Genomic DNA, 23,643 nt, shown 5'->3' on the forward strand with positions numbered 1-23,643 from the left:
CTGGCAAACAATCCACCAAAGAAAAATTTGGTCAATTGTTTCATGGCTGTTTGTGAGACATTGCTATGCACAACTGGGCTGCTGCGTTTGCCTACAAATACAAAGTCACTCCATTTCACAGTAAATCCTGTGAAACGCTTTGAAGTGTCCTTCAGACATGATAAAGCACTATAAAATTGCAAGGATTATTATTATTTATTATTAAAGTAACAAGAGTAGTGGGGTCCTCAAGAATTGATAAGCCATATTTATACTACATATACACCACATTTATTTAAATCTTTCTGTTTCCGTTCATAGAATCATAGATTTATACAGCACAAAAGGAGGCCATTCAGCCCATCGTGCCTGAGCTGGCTCTTTTAAAAGAGCTACCCAAATCAATCCCATTCCCCCGCTTTCTCCCCTTAGCCCTGCAAGCCTTTCCTCCCCAAATAATAATCTACTTCTCTCTTAAAACTTGTTATTGAATCGGCTACTACCAGCCTTTCAGGCGATGCATTCCAGATCCGAACAACTCGCTGTGTGAAAAAATTTCTCCTCGCCTTCCCTCTGTTTCTTATAACAACTATTTTAAATCGGTGCCCTCAGGTTACCAACCCACCCGCCAGTGGAAATAGTTTCTCCTTGTTCACCCTATCGAATTCCTTCATAATTTTGAAAACTTCTATCAAGTCTCCTCTTCACCTTCTCTGCTCCGAGGAGAATAATCCTAGCTTCTCTAGCCTCTCCTCATAACTGAAGTCCCCCATTCCTGGTACCATCCTGCTAAATCTCATATCCAACAATCCCTCAAATAAAATTGGTCACTCATTCCGTGGCTGATTGTGGGAAATTATTGTATGCAATTGTGCTGTCGATTTTGCCTACGTATACATATTCAACTCCATTTCACAGTAAATCCTATGAAGCATTTGAGGTGTCCTTCCAACTTGGTAAGATGCTATTCCAAATGCAAGGGTTATTAACATTGTAAATGTTTTTCACCCAGAAACCTGACTGGAAGATTTCCAGACTACCCCGACGTTGAGGAAGGAGGATCGTTGAAAATTTTCACAAACAAAACTCCAGAAGAGGTATGTTCCCAGCCTTGGTAACCAAGACGCAGCAACACACGTCCTTCATCTAATAATAATAATAGCCATCCTGGCCTTTGACATGGTGCCTCTAATGTCGAAACATCTTGAAGTGCTGAGAATTCTGTGGGAATGTCAAGTGTGGTGACTATTTGTAGACATTAAATTAAAAAGCTGGGAAGGTGAGTGGGTTCATTTTAAACTGCTCCAGCTTTGCATTGTATTTCTGAAGAGCTGAACAAATGCCTCTATGTCTCATGACGGATTGTACTGAATATCTCATGAAAACGTATGTTATTCGAGCAAAACGTCTGAAGAACGGCACCTCCACCAATGCAGTCCCAGCCTCCCCACCGCCTCTCTAGCACTGTATTTGAATGTTAGTCTGGACTGTGAATTCAAAGCCCCAACGTGGAGCTTGAACCCACAACCATCTGACTCAGAAACGAGAGAACGACCAGCTGAAGCAGGATGACACTTTAACATTCTTTAACACTGAGTTCATTTCAACACCTGCTTCACTTTGCACTTTATTCTACGAGTCAATTTGTTTTCTTCAAGCCCATTTAATCATCACAGCTCTGTTAATATTCGGCATTTCTCCAAGATTGAGGTGATATTTCAGAAATATAATCAAATATACATTTATATTATGCCTTTCACATCAGGGGGACATCTTAAAGTGCTGGATGAACACTTGACTTGGGAGTGAGAGCCAAGGGGGTGGTTGTGGGGAGAAGAAAGATAACTGAAAGAGGCATCTTTTGAAACTTTGAGAAAGTCCTTCTGTGGCTAAAATCCAGAGAGTATTTAATTTTCACTGAACCTAGATTGAAACTGGACCTAAGCTTCAGGGTCACAGTGTCCCGGCAACTTGGTGCTCCTGTCCAGCTGAGAACTCTCATTGGTGCCATTGATTGCAGCAAATCATTTGGCTATAAAGAACAAGGCTGCAAGCAATTTGATTTTGTAGATAAATGGAGATTTTATGGAGAAAAAACACATGGACGGGGAGAATGTTTTGGATATAACAAACTGGGGAGTTAAGCTTTTGGCTTTGAACGTACAAGGAAGGAATTCATTCATTCAGCTCCATGTTCAAATGTCAAAAGGCCCATTGGCGCGTCAAGAACTTTTGAATAGAAATTCCACCTTATCTAGATTTTTTCTATTAACATAGTTAATAGGTAGTTCAGCACCTTGGGACATCCTCCCAACGTGAAAGGTATTATATAAATGTAGTTTGTGGTTATTGTTATTTGTTGTTGTAGTACAGAGTACACAGGATTTAGTAAATTTGCTTAATTGTCTGAGGCAACATCCTTCAGATGAGATGTTAAACCAAGGTCCCATCTGCCTATTCAGATGGATGTTAAAGGTCCACTGCAGTTTACAGTAAATCCTATGTTTTGGTTCACTCTCCTGATGTGACAGGCAATATACCACCGAATTAGGATTATCATTATTTATTATTATTTTGTAAGGTGGAGAAAGGACAGAGAAATGCGATTAAAAAGCTAAAGAGAGTGACCATAAGACTCACATTTGTAAGCTTCAAGTCGCTTTGACTTTTTCCTAAGGTTCCCTAACACATGATTCCATTTGTACAGTAGAAGGTCTCTGTGAAGATGCCTCTTAATTTGTCCTCACTCTCCCCAAACCCTGTGCTCCTAGTGCTGTCGTCACCCTCAGCAAACCCTGAGCTTTGTGCAGGAGCCTCAGACAGATTAACTCCGGGAAACTCGCCATGTTCATTAGTGCTGCTCATTTGATTTGCTGCTGCAGCCTCAGGCCTGGGGTGTCTGACCCTTGCCCTGAATGTGAACGGCTGAAATTGTCAGTGAGACAGGGCCGTGGTGGGGGGAGGGAATTGGCATGAAGCTGTTACCATGGCTTAGGGGCTGAGAATTCTTGCAAATTAATATGTGCTGTTTACTGAGCCTCCAACTGACTCTACAGTCGTTTCTCTCCAGACAAAGTCTGGAGAGTTATATCTCTCCCCCTCACTGATACCCCCCGCCAGCTTGCTGAAAGAATATAAACACACAGCTTAATGTATAAGGGCACTACATTAAATAGACGGAACAAATAATTTACATTCAATGTAATCTCTGCAAAGCCATTTTAATAATTCTTTATCTCGTTCTGTTGCCTATAATATTTATGCCTTGGGTTTGCTATTTAAAGTTTGAAACATTCCAAAGCACTTCACCAGTAATTGAATCAAGATCCTCGTCCCTTCATGGTCTCACCCCACCCTACCATTGCGACCTCCTCAAACCCTGCTAATTTCTGCTCGGCAGGCACCAGCCCACTTCATGTCCCCCGCCTATCATTGGCTGTTGAGCTTTCAGCTTATCTGCCTGCTCTCTCTGGAACTCCATCCCAGAGCACTTTTGACTTGCCCCTTCCCTCTCCTCCTTCAAGGTCTACAACAACAACAACAACAATAAGATTCCATTTATTGAGCGCCTTTCACGTCGGGAGGACGTCCCAAGGCGCTGTACAGTTGGGTCAGGACCCGAGCAAGGGGGAAATGGTCAGGGTGAGGGGAGGGAAGGGAGAGAGCGAGGAGGGGGTAGAGAGTCAAGAGTGGAGCTGAAGGCACGGTCAAAGAGAAAGGTCTTGAGACCGGCCTTGAAGGAGGAAAGGGAGGAGGCAAGGCGAAGGCACTGGGGGATAGAGTTCCAGAGCCTAGGGGCTGAGAGGCTGAAGGCCCGGCCACCGATAGTAGGGCGGTTGGGGCGGGGGATGTGGAGCAGACCGGAGCCAGAGGAACGGAGGGTACGGGCGGGTAGGTAGGGGGATAGTAGGTCGGAGAGGTAGGAGGGAGCAAGGCCGTGAATGGCCTTGTAGGTGAGGGTGAGGATCTTGAATTCGATCCTCTGGGGGATGGGGAGCCAGTGGAGGCGAGCGAGGGTGGGAGTGATGTGTTCCGAAGCCTGGTGCGGGACAGTACACGAGCTGCAGAGTTCTGAATGACCTGCAGCTTGTGGAGGGAGGTGCCGGGAAGGCCGGCGAGGAGAGAGTTCCCATAGTCCAGCCTTGAGGTGATAAAGGCGTGGACCAGAGTTTCAGCAGCGTGAGGTAGTGCCGTAGTCTGGCGACATTCCGGAGGTGATGGAAGGCGGTGCCAGTTGTGGCGCGGATATGGGGGAGAAAGGACAGCTCAGGGTCGAACAGAACCCCGAGGTTCCTGACTGGCTTTGAGAGGTGGAGAGTGCAGCCTTGGATGCTGATGCTGTCAGCGCCTGAGGTGCGGAGGCGCTGACGTGAGCCAATCAGGAGGGCCTCAGTTTTGCGTACGTTGAGCTGGAGAAAGTTATCTCTCGTCCAGGACTCGATGTCGGACAGGCAGCTGTCAGGACATCGGTGGTCGTGGAGTTGAGGGTAGAGGAGGAAAGGTAGAGTTGGGTGTCATCCGCATACATGTGGAAGTTAACCCCATGTCTGCGGATGATGTCACCAAGGGGGAGCATATAGAGGGTGAAGAGGAGGGGACCGAGGACAGAGCCTTGAGGGACACCGCACGAGACAGTGCGGGGGCCGGAGGAAAAACCATTTGAGGAGACAAAGTGAAGACGGTGGGAGAGGTACGACCTAAACCACTCAAGGACAGGGCCTTGAAGGTTTAGGTGGGAGGACAAGCGGTGGAGGAGGATAGCGTGGTCGACCGTATCGAATGCTGCCGATAGGTCGAGGAGGACGAGGAGGCAGAGGGAGCCCTGGTCACAGATGGTCAGGATGTCATTGGTGACCTTGACCAGGGCAGTTTCTGTGCTATGGGCAGCACGGAAACCCGATTGAAGGGGTTCGAATAGTGAATGGTTGGAGAGGAAAGAGCGCAGCTGGGAGGCGACAACTCGTTCCAGGACCTTGGATAGGAAGGGGAGGTTGGAGATGGGCCGGTAGCTTGATAGCTGCGACGCATCAAGGGAGGGTTTTTTTAAGGTGGGAGTGATGGTGGCAGTTTTTAAGGGAATGGGAATAGAGCCAGAGGAGAGGGACAGGTTGACGATGTCTGTGATATGTGGGGCAAGGAGGTGGAGCTGGGAGATAAGGAATGGAGTGGGGATGGGGTCAAGGGAGCAGGTGGTAGGTTTCAGGGAGAGGATGAGTTTGGTGACAGGATGGGGAAACGGGTACGAAGGTGTGTAGGGGAGGATGGGTAGGAGTCGGAGTGTGGGAGGGAAGGGGTGGGTGGTGGGTGGATGTTGGAGGGGAAGTGACCGCGGAGCGGATTCCCTTGATCTACCTCAAGACCTTCCTCTTTGACTGTGCTTTCATCCATCTTTCCCCCCTCATCCCCACCAAACAAGACAAGCCAACACATAAACACAGTATGTAAAGCAAAGTATTAAAGTGGCTTTAGGTATCAGTTAGTACTTGGCAGGTTGGTTACCAGTGACCTGGAAATCAAAATGATGGTCAAATAGCTTCAGAGTTAATTTTGTAACTCATAAATTCCAGGAGCAAATCATTTACAGTGTGGACGTGTAGGAATGGTGATTCTGTGCTCTGAGCAGAGTTGAGGGAAACTCCAGTGGCAAACAGTGATGGTACTAAACTGGTGTTTGTAAAATTATGCCAGGTGATCTTGGAGGAATGACAAGCTAAGCTAGCCTCTATAGGCTCAACAAGAGATGTCTATGTCTTGCACACACCTTGTACAGAGGGATACTGTACAGATACACAAAACCAGATACAGAGGAAGAGGTTCTTCAGTAGGACTTGGAAGAGCAGACCAGTCACCAGGGGCAGGAACCCTACTCAGCTCCCAATAACCCTGCAAGCAAAAGCCCTAATGGATAGGGTCATCCTAACTGGACAAACAGCGGAAAAGTTTGCCAAACAGTGCTATCAATGGCAAGCTATACTGTTTCAGTTGATTAGATTCCATCAGTATCCCAACACCCACACACGGTCCCCAAGCCTCGGCTCATGTCAACTTGTGCCTAATATTTTCCAGAATTAGGTAAGCTGGATGCATCCCTCCATGGAGAGATGCCCATTCTATTCCATTCCAACAAATCTCTCTGGAATTTCCATGTATAGATGGGATGCATGGAACTCTGTTTGGTTTGGAGGGACCCTGTTCATCGAGTCTTGGAACCCATATAGGTGACATTCCAATTCAGTGTTGAGGGTGCATATTGTCTGAGGTGCCATCTTTTGGATGAGACGTTAAACCAAGGTCCCATCTACCTGTTAAGATGGACGTTAAAGTTCCCATGGCACTATTTGAAAAGAGAAGGGAGTTTCTCCCAGTGTTCTGGCCAACAATCCCCCAAATAAAATTGGTCATTTACTGCATGGCTGTTTGTGCGATATTACTGTGCATAACTGTGTTTCACCCACAAAATACACAATCATTGTACTTTACAGTAAATGCTGTGAAGCACTTTCAGACGTCTTGATGACGTGGTCAGGCAATATATCAAATGGAATGAATTACCAATATACACTAAAACTCCGGCCAATAGTCCGGTGAGCCAGAATTTCCAGCTAAGTGTAATCAGTGCCAATACCGGCTTTTTAAAAAGTCGGTCCTGGCATTTTAATTGTTTGAAACCCACAAGAATAGATAATAAGCTACCTTCTGCTCACAGGATTCAAACTGAGTCAAAGTCAGTATCCCTGGCCACTGAAGGCCAGTGAGCATGGTGAAGTAGGGAATCTGGTAAGCCAGGGTTTAGTGGCGTGGTCACATAGCAGTGTTCTGGGAAATTTGTCACATTGCCTGCATCATGTGCTGCATTTGCAGTTCTTTAGCCACTGAAACAAACATTTGTGGGTTTTAGCATCATACCAGACATGAGCTTGTGTGGATGTGCTGAAATTCCAGCAAAGTGTTGAGGGAGTGCTACATTGCCAGGGTGATGAGGTGATAGACTGAGGTTTAAATGGACTATTCTAGTGGTTCCAATGGGTGTAACGCACCCCACATCACTATTTGGAACAGTGTCCTGGCCAAGAGTCTGCCTTCAACTGAGCTCAACAAAACAAAGACAGATTCCTCTCATTGTTCGGACAGACCAGTCAATGCGTTGCCTACATAACTAACTAGTACTGTGCGATAAGAAGCTAGATCGAATGCAAGCATTGATTCAATTAGTCTAAGTTGCCACTCCAATGCAACGCTGTGGGGGTGGTGGGGGGNAATTGCATTGTAGGAGGTGCCATCCATCGAATGAGATTTTAAACCTTCTGCCTGTTCAGGTTGGTGTTAAAGATCCCATGGCACTATTCGAAAAGAGAAGAGAGTTACCCTCTCCCAATGGCCTGACCAACAATCCCCCAAATAAAATTGGTCACTCACTCTGGTTGTTTTGTGGGACATTGCTGTGCATAAACTGTCTGCTGAGTTTCACCCACAAAATATACAGTCAAACCACTTCACAGTTTATCCTGCGAAGTGCATTGAGGCGTCTGGATGATGTGATAAAGGCCTACATCAAAGGCAAGGATTATTATTACTAATCAAACTGACAGCTAACAACACTTTTTAAAACAGTTCAGAGTAACTCACTGTGTGGGGCAGTTAATTATACCGGGCGTAACAGGGTCCATTCATACCATCACATACTGGCCAGGTAGTGATTGGCCCTGGCAATGTAACAGTCTATGCCTAGCAATGGTTCCAATGCCTGCCAATGTTTCCATTGTGAGACAGGGCAACATGTACCAATTTAGCCTTTTGACAGACACTGGAGGCAAGTTTTTAGCCTGTGAATCCGCCACTAATGTTTCCATCCCCAGGTATACGCGGAACTGATTCTAAAGAAAGAAGAAGAAGAGAGGAAAAAGAAAGAGAAAGAAATGGAGGCGAATAAAATTGCGAGACCGAAAATTGTGAAGAAAGCAAAAAAGAGTGCCGAATCAGTCAATAAGGTATGTTAAAAGGGTGAACCTCCTTTTCCCACACAGTGGGTGTTCCAAAAACTGCATTGAGCTTCAATAAACTCCTGATAACTCGTCGCTCCCAGGGAAAGGGGGTTAGTGATGAGTTATCAGGAGTAGTGAGTTGGGTATATGTATAAATGCATCAATACAATACAAAATTACATTTGTATAGCACCTTTCAAATTGGAAGGACTTCCCAACGCACTGGACAGTCAGGGATTTGGAGTTTTTGGACCCAAGCTGGGGGGCGGGATTGGGGTGGGTGAAGGCTTGGTCGAAGAGGAGGGTTTTGAGACTCGCCTTGATGGAGGCAAAGGAGGGAGTGAGGTGAAAGGAATGTGGGAGTTTCATAGGGTGGGGACAGAAAGGTTGAAGGTCCAACCGCCGATGGTGGGGTAAATGTGGCCGGTATTTGACGCATGATGATGTCAATGTGGTCATGTCGAGTTATCAAGAGTTTACTGTAGCTTTTTAACAATATGAATTTGGCCTTGTGTAATAAGGAGATATGAACAAGCTACCTTCTGAGGAAAGATTGTCTTTATTTTCCACATTGATCAATTTCCTGTCCAGCATATATTGTAAGATTGAAATGTCTCACAGCCATGACTTGCAGCTGGGTGCTTTAATCCGCTCACTCTTTGCGGATATCCTTATTATCCACTTCCCAAGCGGAGAGGCCCACTCAGATCTGACTGATAGGTTTGGTTTCCAAATGACAGGCAATCTCCACCATCGGACAATTTGGACCACATCAAAGCAGTGCTTGGGGTGTCAGAGAAAGCCTCAGTATCTTATGAATTATTTATCCAGTTTATCTTGCTTTGCTGCAGGCCAGTGAAGCAATTTGGATCCAATAAAACCAACATAAAGCCAACAATAAAGACTGCGGTTCTCACCCACATCTCCAAAATGCATGACTTTGTCCTTCAGTGAAAAACACTAGGTAAACACATTCCTAGTCACAGTTTGAGGCAGGAGAAGACCATTGATCTATCTCACTACAACATCCAATTTCCTGAAAGAGTCCTCGGACACACCCAGTAACTGAATCTTTTTAAATTCCAGGAACTTGCCCCATTTCCTTTTGAACCACTTTATAGTTCACAAGATCAAGAAATTGGTTTGGATGAAGAAGGCCCATAGTCCCAGTGTCTTGGCTTCTACCACCTTTCCTGAAAACCCTGTTCTAGTTGTTGAATACCCTCTGGGTAAAGAAAAATTATACTCATTCCACCATCATGGAGCAAGAGAAGATTTCAAACAAGAACTGGACAAACTCACCACCCATTAATAAACATGGAATGTCTGGCAGTGGTCAAGGCAGGATCCATATACAAAACAATACAACAATGCAAATTTACATTTCTATAGTGCCTTTCAGGCCAGAAGGACGTTCAAAGGCATTTGAAATATTCGCTTTGAACGGAGAATGAGAGAGATTTCTAAACTAGTCATTTGCAGGGGTATAGAGCAGGTAAATAAGACTGAATGGATCGTTCTTTCAAAGAGCCAGCTCACACACAATAGTAATAATAATAATAATCCTTGAATTTGATATAGCGCCTTTTCACATTGTCGAAGTCTCAAAGTGCTTCACAAGATATACTGTAAAATGGATTGACTGTATTTTGTGGATGAAATGCTTGGCTCAGCAGCCTCTTTCTGAGGTGTCCGTTTCCCTGGCTCAAGCAGCTCTTATAAAAGTGAAAAACATTTATTTCTTCATTAAACAATGGTGCGTCGCAAAACATGCAGGAATCGGAGGCATTCCTCAGTCCAGAATGTGAGGTATTTGCAGCCGCGCACACAGTTGGGAAATGTCAGAGTTCATTTCTGAACTTTTGCATTAGCCAAAATCTTCAGGCAGGAAAATTCGGGTGTTTGAGATGGAATCTCTTCAGGCTATCACTGTCAGCCCCCCCCCCACCCCCCCAAGATATTATTGCAGGAGCATTATGGCAGGAGGGGGAGGGGAGGGGGGTCTGGAATCAATCAGAATTTTTTTCAGAATGTACAAATTACAAATGTCTTACATTTATATAGTGCCTTTCAAAACTAATCCAAATTACATGTTTCTTTCTAAAATTGTAATGAACCTGCATTGTATTAGCTGATGACTGTCCAGACAACCTTTGCTGATTTGGCTGTGATGTTTCGCCATCTCTCCCCCACCCCATGGTCAAATACCTTCTTGATACTCCATCAAGGTAGGCAGGTGAATAATGGAGATGCTGAAGGGGGGGAAACGTACACCCCACCAGAAGAAATATTCGAAGTTCTGGGGAGAACATTGTTTTTTGATCAACCGGGTGTGTGCCACATGCAGAGACACCCATCAGCATGCTTAAGAGTATCCAAACCAAACTGAGAATTCCATGTGTCCCACCTACAAATAGGAACTGTTGGAAATTGTTGGAAGAGAATGCATCGCATCTACCCATGGAGATTCTAAAGATAGATTGCTGGAATGGAATGCACAGTCTCTCTCTGGAGGGATGAATTACCTAATTCCAGAAAGTATTAGGCCAGCTTTGGCAAGAACCAAGGGTTGGGGACTCAGAGTGTGCAGGGTATTGCTGGAGTTTTAACCAGCTAAACCTGAATAGCTTCCCAATGATATCACTGTCTGGCAAGCTTTCCTGCTGCTTGTCCAGTTAGGATCATCCTACATGTTAGGGCTTTGGTTTGCAGGGTTAGCAGTAGCCAAGTAAGATGACTCCCAGCCCCCAGTGACTGGCCTGCCCTTCCAGGTCCTGCCGATGAGCCAGGCTGGCTGTGTTGTCATCAGCAGAGTCCTGGAATACTGCGGATCCACCTGGCTCAGGAAACCCTTGGGGGGAAGTAAGCGCCAAGGAGACCCCACTCACCTCCCCCCCTCCCAGGAGGATAATGGAGATAACATCAGAATAGGAGTAGACCATTCACCTGTCAAACTTGCTCTATTTTCTTAGATTATGGCTGATCTGTAATTCGATATCATTTGCCTACACTTTGATACCTTAACTAGCTAAGAATTTATCTACTTCCCTCTTAAACACCGTCTGCAACATCACCTTATCTGAAAAACACTTCCCCTCACCTCCCCTCTGTTTCTTTTAACAACTATTTTAAATTGGTGTCCTTAAGTGTTGGTTTAACTTTGCAATAATAAAGCCTTTTAAAGCACAGAGTAATTTTCAGTTTCCAAACAGGAAACCTAGAAAACAGCCCTGTTTTAAAAAGCAACCTGTGACCTCTCAGGACATTTTCTTTATTAACAAGAACTTTCTCCCTTTCCCCCTCCTGTTCAGAAGGAAGAGGAAAGTTGGACAATGCAGCCGAGTAATTTCCTGCCCGAAGTGAAAGAAGGCCATGAAACTTACAAAGGTGGGAAAGAGAACAGTGAATGCGAGCTTCAGATCCGTGGCCTTGTTGACATCAATCTCTTCAGTCTGGTGGCACTAAACTGGCTTCCCCAAAGGCCCAGTGGGTAAAGGCACCGCACACCACTGTACAGTCCTGCAGGGTCGCACGTTCAAATCCCGGTCTGTTCTGACGTATTGATCTAAATCAGGGCGACATCCAGGATGCTACGCTGCATGAAGGGTGCTATATCAGTGCAACTTGTTGTACATTTGGTCTCAAGAGGTTATGGGTTAGGAAGGTGGGAATATCATCCAGAGCTTCCACTCCTGATGTACTGTGCCCCCCCACACACACACACTGGAATGTGTGTGTGTGTGTAAGTGTGTATGTTTGTGAATGTCAGGTGAGGAAAGGATCGGAAAAGAACAAGGGAGAAAAAGAAGTGAGAATGGGAAATGTAAAAAAGAGCCAGAACAAGAGAAAGAAAGAAACAGAAATGAGAGCAACAACCAAGAGCTCCTATAGCACATTAGAACCCACCAGGAAAATGCCAAGATTAGCAGTGAGATATAGCATTCGAGGCGGCACATAGAGTGTGGCTCAGAGTGTTAACAAGGTAGTAATAAAACCATTCTTTCCTCCTGTCCTTCCTGTATTTACAGAAGAATTGAGTTCTCAGTTCTCAGTCACACCCAAGCCAAAGGGTCAGAATGAAAGGAAAGGCCCAATTATAGTTTGTAAATGGAAAAAGTTAGTATCAGCTTAAAGCCCTTCACAGAGCTCGCTGTGTGTGGGTGGGTCCACAGCAAGAGGCCCTGAGGGAGGGGTGTGATGGAGCAGCGGATGTGATGCAGTGGGGGAGCAATTGGGGAGGGGTGCAGGGAGGATGCAGTGAAGGAAAGTGTCAAGGGGTGAAAAGAGCTGTTTTGGCTACAGTTCAGTTTGTGTACCTGCCACGCTGGTTGGGCTAGCCCTCTGTGCGGAGGTCCTGTGAATTTGCTTATCCAGTTTTGTCATAACAGGAAATTGACTGTTTTTAAGTCCATACCATAAATAGGACTCACAACGGCACGGCATCAGAGAGGACACTGGAATAGCCAGTGATGGGAAAAGGTTGTTTAGACCACCAGAGCTCATCCTCCCGCAACACACCATCTCCCATTTCAATACACCACAACACAACATATTGCATCTTCCATCCCAACACACCGCATCACAACACAATATATATAACCGACATATAGCCCGACATACACAGCCCCTCACCCTCCACACAGCTCTTCTTCAAACACACCACAACACAACACACCGCATCACAATACACTCCATCGCAACACAACACGTACAGCCCACATATACTTCTCCCCATATAAACAGCCCCTTTCCAACACAACACACCACATCACAACACACCCCATCACAATGCACCACACCACATCCCATCGCAATACACCCCATCACAACACACCACATCACGACACACCGCAACACACCCCATCACAACACATCCCATCACAACACACTCCATCACACCACATCACAACACAGTACATCACAACACACCACATCACCACACATCCCATTACAACACACCACATCACAATACACCGCATCACAACACACTCCGGCTCCCATCTCAAAACACTACATATCCCATCAGAACACACTATTTATCCTATTTCAACATACCACACTACATCTCCCATCTCAACACACTGTAATGGAGTGAGTGAGGAGGAGAGTGGGTTGGGAGGAAGACTGCTGAGTGATTATAAAGTGTCACTGAGAGCCAGCTGAACACTCCAACACAGTTCCAGAGGCTCCAACTATTTCCCTGAAAGCAGACTCCAGAGCATAAATACATGGGCCCCAGCACCCTGTGAGATCAGGAATACATGGCTGATTTTAAAATATAGCAGCCCACTGACTCACAAGTGCTAAAAATTGTGTGTCATTGTTTATGCTGGTTTGCATGCTTTGTATACACAATGAAATAATATTTCTACCACATGTCACTGAGTGAATGCACACTGTGGTTTGGACCAGCTCTGGCAGTCCAGTGCCCTCATATGGACTCCCTGAAAGGGGAGTGGCGGTGCAAGTGGGTCAGTGGGAGTTAATTTACGGCATTTATTGACGAGATTCCTTAAATAAGGAACGTGAGCCATGCAAATAGGAGCTCCTTCACGGAACCGGAAATGCATCACAACATTGGTTTGGACGAAGAAGGACCTTGAGGGATTTTGTCTCATCCTTTCAAATCCCCGCCCTATCATAGTGTCCAGCTCTTTCTTCAATGAGTCCCATCGCCCTGGCTTCATCCACCCTTCCTAATAATCTGTTTCCCTTTCATTGACCTATGACTCACATCGTCCCATCTATTTCCACACAGTGTAGAGTGTGAAGTATGTAAAGAATGAAGTATGTATAATGTGTGTGAAGTGTGTGTAATGTGTGTGAAGGGTGTAGCCACCCATCACACACATTAACATCACACTTGGTATGCTTCCAGCGGTGGCTGGCCAGCTTCCTGTAACAACAAAAGCACCACCAACAACAGCAACAGTTGGCATAGTCAAGCTTAGATGTAATAAATACATGAATGAAGGTTTCAGCGACATGCAGGGCTTGCAGATCTCACCGATGACTTCCCATGACCCCAGAAATGCTGGCATTTGGCAGAACCACCACACATTATAACACAAGGTATGGTATCAGGACCACAAGTACCCGTTATTACAGATTAAATTTTAGGATTTGACTGCTTTCATCAACAAGTTCAGAAAGGAATTAGATAGGTAGTTGATGAAGAAATCAATTGTAGTGTAAAATAATGCTTACATTAGATATAGAGCCTTATCGCATCGTCAAAACATCTCAAAATGCTTACCTAGTAGGAACCCAATTTTTAGTCAATTGGAGGATTGCTTTCCAGGGATAATAAAGGCCTCCAAAAAAAAAAGGGTCCATCAATCCACGACTGTTTGTGGGACAAACAGTCCCACAAATGGCTACTGTGTTTCACCTACAAAATACACAGTCCACTTTACAATATATTCTATGAAGCTCGAGATGTCTCAACTACGTGATAAGGCGCTATATCAAATACAAGGATTATTATTGTTAACATGAAGGGCTTTTGAGACATTCAACATGATAAGGTGCTATTCACCTACAAAGTAGATAGTCACTGCACTTTACAGTACATCCTGTGAAGTACAATGAGACATCTGGCAGTGAAGTGATAAGGCAGTGAATATCAAATACAGGGATTATTTTTCTTATAAAAGCATAAGTTTCTCAATTTTGCTACCATAAACCTGGTGCTCCATCCCATTTCTTGCAAGCGAAAGAAAGAAATCTCTGAGCAAACGTAATAGGTTAAAGTCAAGGCAAACGTTTAATGTGGCCCTTATGTGAAGGTTATTACGCCCTCTCAGCAAAATAAATGTTAAAATGTATATTTGCTTCACATGATACATGTCAGTGCAAATGGAAAGCTATTTTTCCCAGGGCAGTTGTTTTATGGAGGTTGCCAGGGTTACCGTTTTGACAGATGGTTGGCAGGCGCCACCAACCCAGAATGCAATCAGCCCTGGTCCCTGTTATTTAAAAGAGTGACTCATGACTGCACGCTTGTCGAAGTGGAATATTTTGACATTCGGTGGATCGGAGCAGGCTTCAAATGGACCCCATGTGTGATGCATAAGCCCTGCCACACAGGCAAAGAGAGAAACTTCATAAAACTAATAATCATCCTTACATCCTCTAAAACCAGCCTTTCAATAGTCATTATTATTATGAAGGGCTTTGAGACATTTCAACATGATAAGGTGCTATTCAACAACAATAACAAGATTACATTTGTATAGCACCTTTCACGTCGGGAGGATATCCCAGGGCGCTGGACAGAGTACAGCATTTCGGACCCGAGCTGGGGTTGGGGGGGTAAGAGCGGGGAGGGGAAGGGGGGGGTGGCCAATGGCATGGTCAAAGAGGAGGGTCTTGAGGCAGGACTTGAAGGAGGCTAGGGAGGGGTTGAGGCAGAGTGATTGGGGGATGGAATTCCAGAGGTTGGGGCCAGAGTGGCTGAAGGCTCTCCCGCCAATGGTGGGGTGGGTGGGTCGGGGGATGTGGAGCACGCCAGAGCCGGCTGAGCGGAGGGAACGGGCAGGTTGGTAGGGGGTTAGTAAGTCGCAGAGGAAGGGTGGGGTGAGACCATGGAGGGCTTTGTATGTGAGGACCAGGATCTTGAACTGGATCCTCTGAAGGATAGGAAGCCAATGGAGTCGGGCGAGAGTGGGGGAGATGGGGTCACGGAGTTTGGTGCAGGAGAGGACACGGGCTGCAGAGTTCTGGATTATCTGCAGCCTGTGGAGGGAGGAGTTGGGAAGGCCGACAAGCAGGGCGTTTGTATAGTCGAGCCTGGAGGTGATGAAAGCATGAACAAGAGTTTCAGCGGCCTGAGGGGTGAGGTAGTGGCGGAGTCGGGTGATGTTACGGAGGTGAGGGAAGGCAGAGTGGGTCATGGCTTGGATGTGGGGGAGAAAAGACAGTTGAGGATCGAACAAGACACCTAGTTTCCTGACTGTCTGGTGAGCTGAAGTGGGCAACCATGGAGGTTGATGCTGCCAGAGCCTGAGGTGCTGAGGCGCTGGCGCGAGCCAATCAGGAGGGCCTCAGCCTTGTTCACATTCAACTGTAGGAAATTTACCCTCATCCATGACTTGATGTCCGACAGGACATTCACCTACAAAATAGTCACTACACTGTACAGTAGATCCTGCGAAGCACAATAAGACATCTTGGCAGTGAAGTGATAAGGCTCTATATCAAATGCAAGAATTATTATTATTATTATGTTATTGTTGCAGTTTAGATCCCTCTACAGAGATAGTTTCTGAGTAGTTTTCAGTGAATGGTCAGCTGGATCGTTCAAATGGGAACTGGATAAACAGCCGGACAGCAAAGACACGAGGGGAAAGAGCCGGGAAGTGGCATTAATTAGCAGATTGTTATTACAATAATAACAAAATACAAGTTCCTCTGTTTCTTTAACATCTGTCCCCTTTCGTCCAAACAGAAGAAATCTCAAAGCAGATGAAACAGTTAAAAGTCAGGGCAAATGTTTAATGTGGTCTATATTTCATGTAGTGCCTTGCACATCACGTCCTGTAGCTCAGTGGTTAGAGCACTCGCCTCGCAAGCGAGAGACCTGGGTTCGATTCCTGGCAAAGCAAAACCTTGGGCAAGTTTCTTTACTCCACATGCCTGATAATAATCCCTCAAGAAAAAAAGCCAATGATAAAATTTAATCCATGAATGTTTGTGGGACACTGCTGTGCGCAATTAGCTGCCGCATTTGGCCCACAAAATATAGTGTCAATTCACTTTACAGTCTTCTGTGAAGTGCTTTGAGACGTCTCGAAGAGGTGATAAGGTACTATATCAAATGTAAGAATTATTATTATCACGTCAGAAGGATGGTTCAAAGCGCTAAACAGGATTTATTGTGAAATGTAGTGACTGTGTAATTGTAGGCAAACGCAGCAGCACAGATACACACAGCAATGTCCCACAAACAGCCATGTAGTGAATGTCCATTTTTTTTTATTTGGGGGATTGACGGCCAGGATATCTGAGAAAATGCCTTCCCTTTTCCAATAGCGTCATGGGATCTTTAACATCTATCTAAAGAGTCATTCAGAACTCTGCAGCTCGTGTACTGTCCCACACCAGGCTTCGGGACCACATCACTCCCACCCTCGCTCGCCTCCACTGGGTCCCCATCCCCCAGAGGATTGATTTCAAGGTCCTCATCCTCACCTATAAGGCCATCCACGGCCTTGCTCCCTCCTACCTCTCTGACCTACTATCCCCCTACCTACCTGCCCATACCCTCCGTTCCTCCGGCTCCGGTCTGCTCCACGTCCCCCGCCCCAACCGCCCTACCATCGGTGGTCGGGCCTTCAGTCTCTCAGCCCCGAGGCTCTGGAACTCCATCCACCAGTGTCTTCGCCTTGCTTCCTCCCTCTCCTCCTTCAAGGCCGGTCTCAAAACCTTTCTCTTTGACCGAGCCTCCTCTCGACTCTCTTCCCCCTCCTCGCTCCCTCCTTTCCCTCCCCTCACCCTGACCATTTCCCCCCTCCTCGCTCCCTCCCTTCCCTCCCCTCACCCTGACCATTTCCCCCCTGCTCGGGTCCTGACCCAACTGTGCAGCGCCTTGGGACGTCCTCCTGACGTGAAAGGCGCTTTATAAATGGAATCTTGTTGTTGTTGTTGTTGTTGAGGCAGATGGGACCTTGGTTTAACAACAGCAACTGCACCGTTCAACCGGGGTAGTGTCCCGGCGTGCTTTACGTCTCATCCAAACAACGTCACCTCCAACAATGCAACACTCTCCTCCCTCCCCTCCCCAGCACTGCATTGGAGTGTCAGCTTAGACCATGTGATTTCAAATTCAGGCGAGGTGGAGGGAGTTCCAGGGGTTAGAGGTGTCATGGCTGAAAGTGATGGTGGCAGAGAGGTTGGAGACATGCAGCAGCTCTGTATCCACTGAGTGAAGGAGAGAAAATAATAATAATAATCCTTGAATTTGATATGGCGCCTTATTACATCATTGAGACATCTCAAAGCACATCACAGAATTTACCATAAAGTGTAGTGACTGTGTGTTTTGTGGGCGAAATGCGGCAGCCAATTGCACACAGCAGTGTCCCACAAACAGTCGGGATTGAGTGACTAAATTATTTTTTTTTGAGGGATTATTACCCACGGAAAGCAATCCACCAATCGACTAACAAGCAGGTACCTACTTACTGCTGGGTTTCGCCCTATGGTCACTGCACTCTACAGTGTATCTTGTGAAGTGCTTTGAGATGTCTGACACGAAAAGCGCTGAATCAATCGTATGGATTATTATTATTAATATTAATAACCCTCTGTCTCTTTTCTGGCTGCCTGGCGTGCAGAAATCTGGCTCATCCGCAACGAGACGGGAAACTTCCAGCAGATGCATGATGTGCAACTGATAAGGGAACACGTGCGTAGGGACCTGGAAGAGGAGCTGAGGATTCAGGTACAAACACTGTACAACATTGATTACAGATACAGCACTTTGACACCAGGAGAACATTCCACTTAACTACAACAACAAATTACACTTATATAGCATTTATATGGTATTGTACAGTGAAAGGTTTGCAACTGAGCTGGGGGGCTGGAGTGAAGAGGGGTGGAGGGCATGAGGGATGGGGTGGGAAGATGACCAAAGGCGCGGTCGAAGAGGAAGGTTCTTGAGATAGACCTTGAAGGAGGCAAGGGAGAGGGTGAGGCAGAGAGATTTGAGGATGGAAGTCCTGAGGGTGGGGCCAGAAAGGCTGAAGGTGCGACTGTCGATGGTGGAGCAGGCAGGGCGGGGACGTGGAGCAGGTCAGTGCCCACCGAGCAGAGAGGGCGGACAGATTGGTAACGTATTAGGTAAACAACACTGGCTTGGCACCCAGGGGGGAAGAGAAAGATGACCAAAAGTGCAGTCAAAGAGGCCTTGAGATGGACCTTGAACGAGGCAAAGGAGATAATGAGTTGGAGGGACTACGGGATGGAGTTCCACAGCCCGGAGGGACAAGTACGCTGAAAGCCCAGCTGCTGTTGGTGGGATGGACAGGATGGGTAAATGAAGGAGGCCGGTGCAGCGGTCTCATCTCTGAGTCAGAAGGTAATGGCTGCAAGCCCCACATCATGCCTGTTTAACAGCATAATGTCCCCTTTGTTCAGCTGGCACGGGCCTGCTTGTGAGCTCCAACCCCTCCGTGCCACCATCGGTAGTCATGCCTTTAAGCCACTACACCTTACTTCTAGAACTCCCTGCCTCAATCTCTATACCTCACCCATTCTATCTATTTTTAAAAAAACAACTTAATTTAAGATTTATCTCTGCCCCTATGGTCATTTGCTCCTCTGAGTCAGAAGTTTGTGTATTCACGTCCCCTAGTATAGGCTGACACTTCAGTACAGTGGATACAAGCATGCAACTTTGATATGCATTTGTCACAGAGGCCGTTCATTGCCTCACACACTCTGACAGAAGCTATTACTGGCAAAGTGATGTAATAGCTTCATTTGGTGTGGTGGTGGGCGGGAGGGTAAAAAAAATCCCTAGTTCACAGCAAAAAAATAAAAATTCAAAACTGCCTCATAACACCTCATCATGAAAACCCTGTTTTGTCTTTCGCTTAACCCTGGGCCCTGCGTGGAGATATTTCTCTATCCAGATCCTACTGCTCCACTAAAGGCACCAACACATCATTGTTTTCCCGCAGTGCAAACTACAAGGCTATTCACTGAAATGTCAGCCTCTCAGAGCGTGGGTTTTAATTTGAGTCTGTGTTCAAAAGCCAACCAGGTTCTTACTCAATTGGCGGATCACATTTCCAGGGATAATCCTTCAAAAAAATAATAATAATTTGGTCACTCAATTCACAACTGTCTATGGGACACTGCTGTGCGAAATTGGCTGCCGCATTTCTCCCACAAAAAACAGTCAATCCACCTTACAATATATTCTGTGAAGGGTTTTGAGACATCTAGAAGACGTGAAAAGCGCTATATCAAATGCAAGGATTATTATTGTATTTTATAGTGCTGAGGGATGTGAACACTCTGAGATGTCTCAATGTTTTAATAATGCTCTTTTTGGGGGTCAGCGGGTGCCTGACACATTTGGAAACCCATCACCATGCTTAAGAGTATCCAAACCAAAATGAGAATTCCATGCGTCTCACCTACACATGAAAATTCCAGAACTAGTTATTGGATTGGAATATGCATTCTCTCCCTGGAGGGACGCATTCTGTTTATATAATACCGGAAATACTCGGCATAGGTTGGCAAGAGCCAAAGCTTTGGGACCCCAGAATGTACGTTGGGGTAACTGCCGGAGTCCAAACAGTTAATACTGCATAGCTTGCCATTGAGAGCACTGCCTCTCAAGCTTTCCTGTTGCTTGTCCAGCTAGGACCATCCTAATGGTTAGGGCTTTGGCTTGCAGGGATGCTATAATAAAATGCAAAGGCGCTATATAAAATGCATAGATGATAATTATTTATTGTTACTGTATTTTAGTGCTTACCTTTCCCAACTCATAATACCCTTTTCCAACATTACAGCTGCAAAAATATTGCAAGGGTTAATAACTATTAGCAATTTTTTTTGCACACAGATCAGCTTCTTTGATGTGAATTACAATTTATTTACACGGCGATTTATTTGACAATATAAACGAGCCCCCTCTGTCTGACTGCAGACATGTTGGAGCCTGTGACATTTTACCCAGTTTTAATCAGCCAGGAGAAGATTTAAGTTTCTGTGAACATGTTTCAGCATCTGAACCCGTACAGGATTTCAGATGCAATCCTATTAACTTCCTGCTGACATTTGAATTGGAAAGAAGTGTCAAGTCCTATAGGAAATAAGCTTCACACATTCTGGGAGTCACTTCATGTCCGCAATCTCGATCCCACGAGCGATACACATATTAAAAATACACAGTGTGTCTTCAGACTTTCCATTTCAAACATGAGCATGCAATTGCCCTTGCTTGTCTCTTCCTCTGACGCTGCTGTTTTTAATCCTCTGTCTGTTTTCTCGAACTCTCACTCTCAGCTGAGTATTTGTTTGGCTGTTTCAGGAAAACTAAACTTGGCTGTTTTGAAATTTAAACTTAAACATCCTGTCCTTCTGATGAGACATTAAACCGAAGTCCCTTCTGCCTGTTCAGGCGGATGTTAATGATGCCGTGACGCTATTCAAAAAGAGAATGGAGTTTCTCTCTCCTGGTGTCCTGGTCAACAATCATCCAAATAAAAAATTGGTCACTCGCTCCATGGCTGTTTGTGGGACATTGCTGTGCGCAAATGGCTGCTGCACTTCATCCACAAAATTCACAGTCTTTACAGTGGATCCACTTTACATTTTACAGCTGTGAAGCATTTTGAGATGCCTCAATGATGTGATAAGGCACTATATCAAATGCAAGATTATTATTATTAATTTGGCAGAGACTGGGGATCAGTCTGGACACAGGCAGTGTGCTGGGATGAGCTGTACAACAACGATCTTTCTCACTGTTACTTTATTTACGTAGCATTTCCACGCGATCAGAATTTGGCAAATTGTTGAACTCACTCTTCACTATTGAAGTTGGTTTTCTGCAATTCTAAAATGAAATGTGGAGAAGAGAGAACCAATTTCAGAATTAAAGAGAATTTGCCAAATTTTTTTAAAAAAGTTCTGAAATGCTAGAACAAATCTGGTGGAATTTCTCCCTGTTCAAGTTTGCATGTTGCGAGTCTTAAGCAGCTGGAAGCTCCTCTCAATGTGGTACAATAGATAAAGGCTTGCTGGCTAAAGTGTGTGTGAACTGTCCTTTGCCTCTGGTCTTTATTCTCTCCCTCTGCTCACCCTTTCCTGTCATTATCTACATTGCCTTGCTCTTTGCCCCTCTGCGCTTCCCTTTCTTGTTCTTCTCAAGCTTCAGAAACGTCATACCACGTCCTCTTAAACCTCACTTTATCATCAGCCCATTCTTCATTCTTTCCTTGGCCTTGTATGTCTTTCCCTTCCTAAGTCTTCCCTTCCTCAGTTTTCTCTTCTCCCTTCCCATAGTGGAAGTCTACATAGCGTAATGGTTAGCTCACTCAGCTCATAAGCGAGAGGACCACACACCTCTGTTTACCTAGCAGTAAGTAGGAACCCAGTTGTTGTTAATTGGCAGGACCACCACATAATAATCATGGTCACTCAATCCACGACTGTTTGTGGGACATTGCTGTGCGCAATTGACTGCCACGTTTCACCCACAAAATACACAGTCAATCCACTTTACGGTATATTATGTGAAGTGCTTTAAAACATCTTAACAAATGCGAGGATTATTATTATTCCTTTCCGGCTATTAAAATCCAAAGCATGACTTCATTTAACCACTGCTTATTAACGTAACTCATTTTCTTAGCTAACATTTCAGCCTGTCCATAATCCATGTATTGATTAACGTGACGCCCAAAGCTGAAAAATGTTATGGTAAATGGTAGCAAACGCAGCCATGCTCTGGTCAGACCACACTTTGAGTACTGTGTCCAGTCTAGCCTCTTTGATATGACAAGGAGCCCTCCTGCAGAGGGGAGCAAAGAGACTGATCTCCATTGTTCATACAATGAGGACCTTGAAGGAGTATTTAAAATAATAATAATCCTTGCATTTTGTGTAGCCATTTCACATCGGGAAGACGTCTCCACGTGCTTCACAGGATTTTACTATATAGAGCATTTTGTAAGTGAACATGGCAGCCAATTTGGACAACACAATGTCTCCCAAACAACCGTAAAGTGAGTGTCCATTTTTTATCTTGGCCAGGACACAAGGAGAGATTCCCTTCTCTTTTTCAATAGTGCCATGAGATTTTTAACTTCCACCTGAACAGGCAGACGGGACCTCAGTTTAATGTTTCATCCAAAGGATGGTATCTCTAACAGTGCAGCACACCCCCATCACTATGCTGGAATGTGACCTCAGAGTCCTGACGTATCCACAACCTTCTGGCTCAAAGGCGAGAGTGCTAGCAACTGAGCCAGGCTGGCAAATGTTTGCTAAGAACCTGCCTGTATGTCTTGTTAAGCGATTATTCTCAGTAGTTCTCTTTAAATAGATTATATGGATTTGATCTCTTTCTGTTTGGGCATTGCCAAGAGGATCCTGGAATCAAGCTTCCAATCAGTGAGGCTGACATTCCACATTTGCATGGTTTTGTGAAGTTAACATATAAACAGTTGCTGTTCGGACATGTTGAGGTTCCAGTAACTTGTGTTTCAGAAGCCGTTGTTGGGCTGAATTGAAGGAATTGCAAATGATTCCACATAAATTCAGTCATGATTTCAAAGCCATTTTTTTCTGATATTTTTAAAAAGAAATTAACTGAATTTAGGGTGGCCTTGTCAGAGCACGCCGACTGGCCTCCTCCTGTTCCTATTAGAGCGTGCTCATAGTGACGCCCCCTAACCCCCACTTCTACACTGATTTTCCCCCCCTGTTGCTCACACTGCTCCATCCCACGCTGACCCCACACTGGCCCCCATGCTCAGCACTGCGCCCCTACGCTCAGTTCTGCCCCCCCGACTCCACAGTGCCACCCTCCCCTCCATATTTCCCCCATGCTCAGCACTCCCACCCCCCCCCCCCCCCACACTCTGCACTGCCCTCTCCCCCCACATTGCTCCTTCTCCCCTCACATTGCTAACTCCCCCCTACATTGCACTCT

The 23,643-nt window shown here is 45.5% G+C and overlaps 1 protein-coding gene across 1 annotated transcript in view; it reads left to right on the forward strand.

Moving 5' to 3' along the window:
• The window catches only part of iqca1 (IQ motif containing with AAA domain 1), an 81,928-nt gene that overhangs the window by 25,582 nt on the left and 32,703 nt on the right, over positions 1-23,643 (forward strand). The window contains exons 7-10 of the mRNA XM_007905875.2: positions 992-1,076; positions 7,836-7,967; positions 11,273-11,348; positions 18,299-18,405. Of these exons, the coding sequence (XP_007904066.2) occupies positions 992-1,076; positions 7,836-7,967; positions 11,273-11,348; positions 18,299-18,405 (400 nt within the window). The remainder of the gene's footprint in view (positions 1-991; positions 1,077-7,835; positions 7,968-11,272; positions 11,349-18,298; positions 18,406-23,643) is intronic.

This window comes from Callorhinchus milii, unplaced genomic scaffold (assembly GCF_018977255.1).
Source record: "Callorhinchus milii isolate IMCB2004 unplaced genomic scaffold, IMCB_Cmil_1.0 Scaffold6, whole genome shotgun sequence".
In the NCBI taxonomy this organism is placed as follows: Eukaryota; Metazoa; Chordata; class Chondrichthyes; order Chimaeriformes; family Callorhinchidae; genus Callorhinchus; species Callorhinchus milii.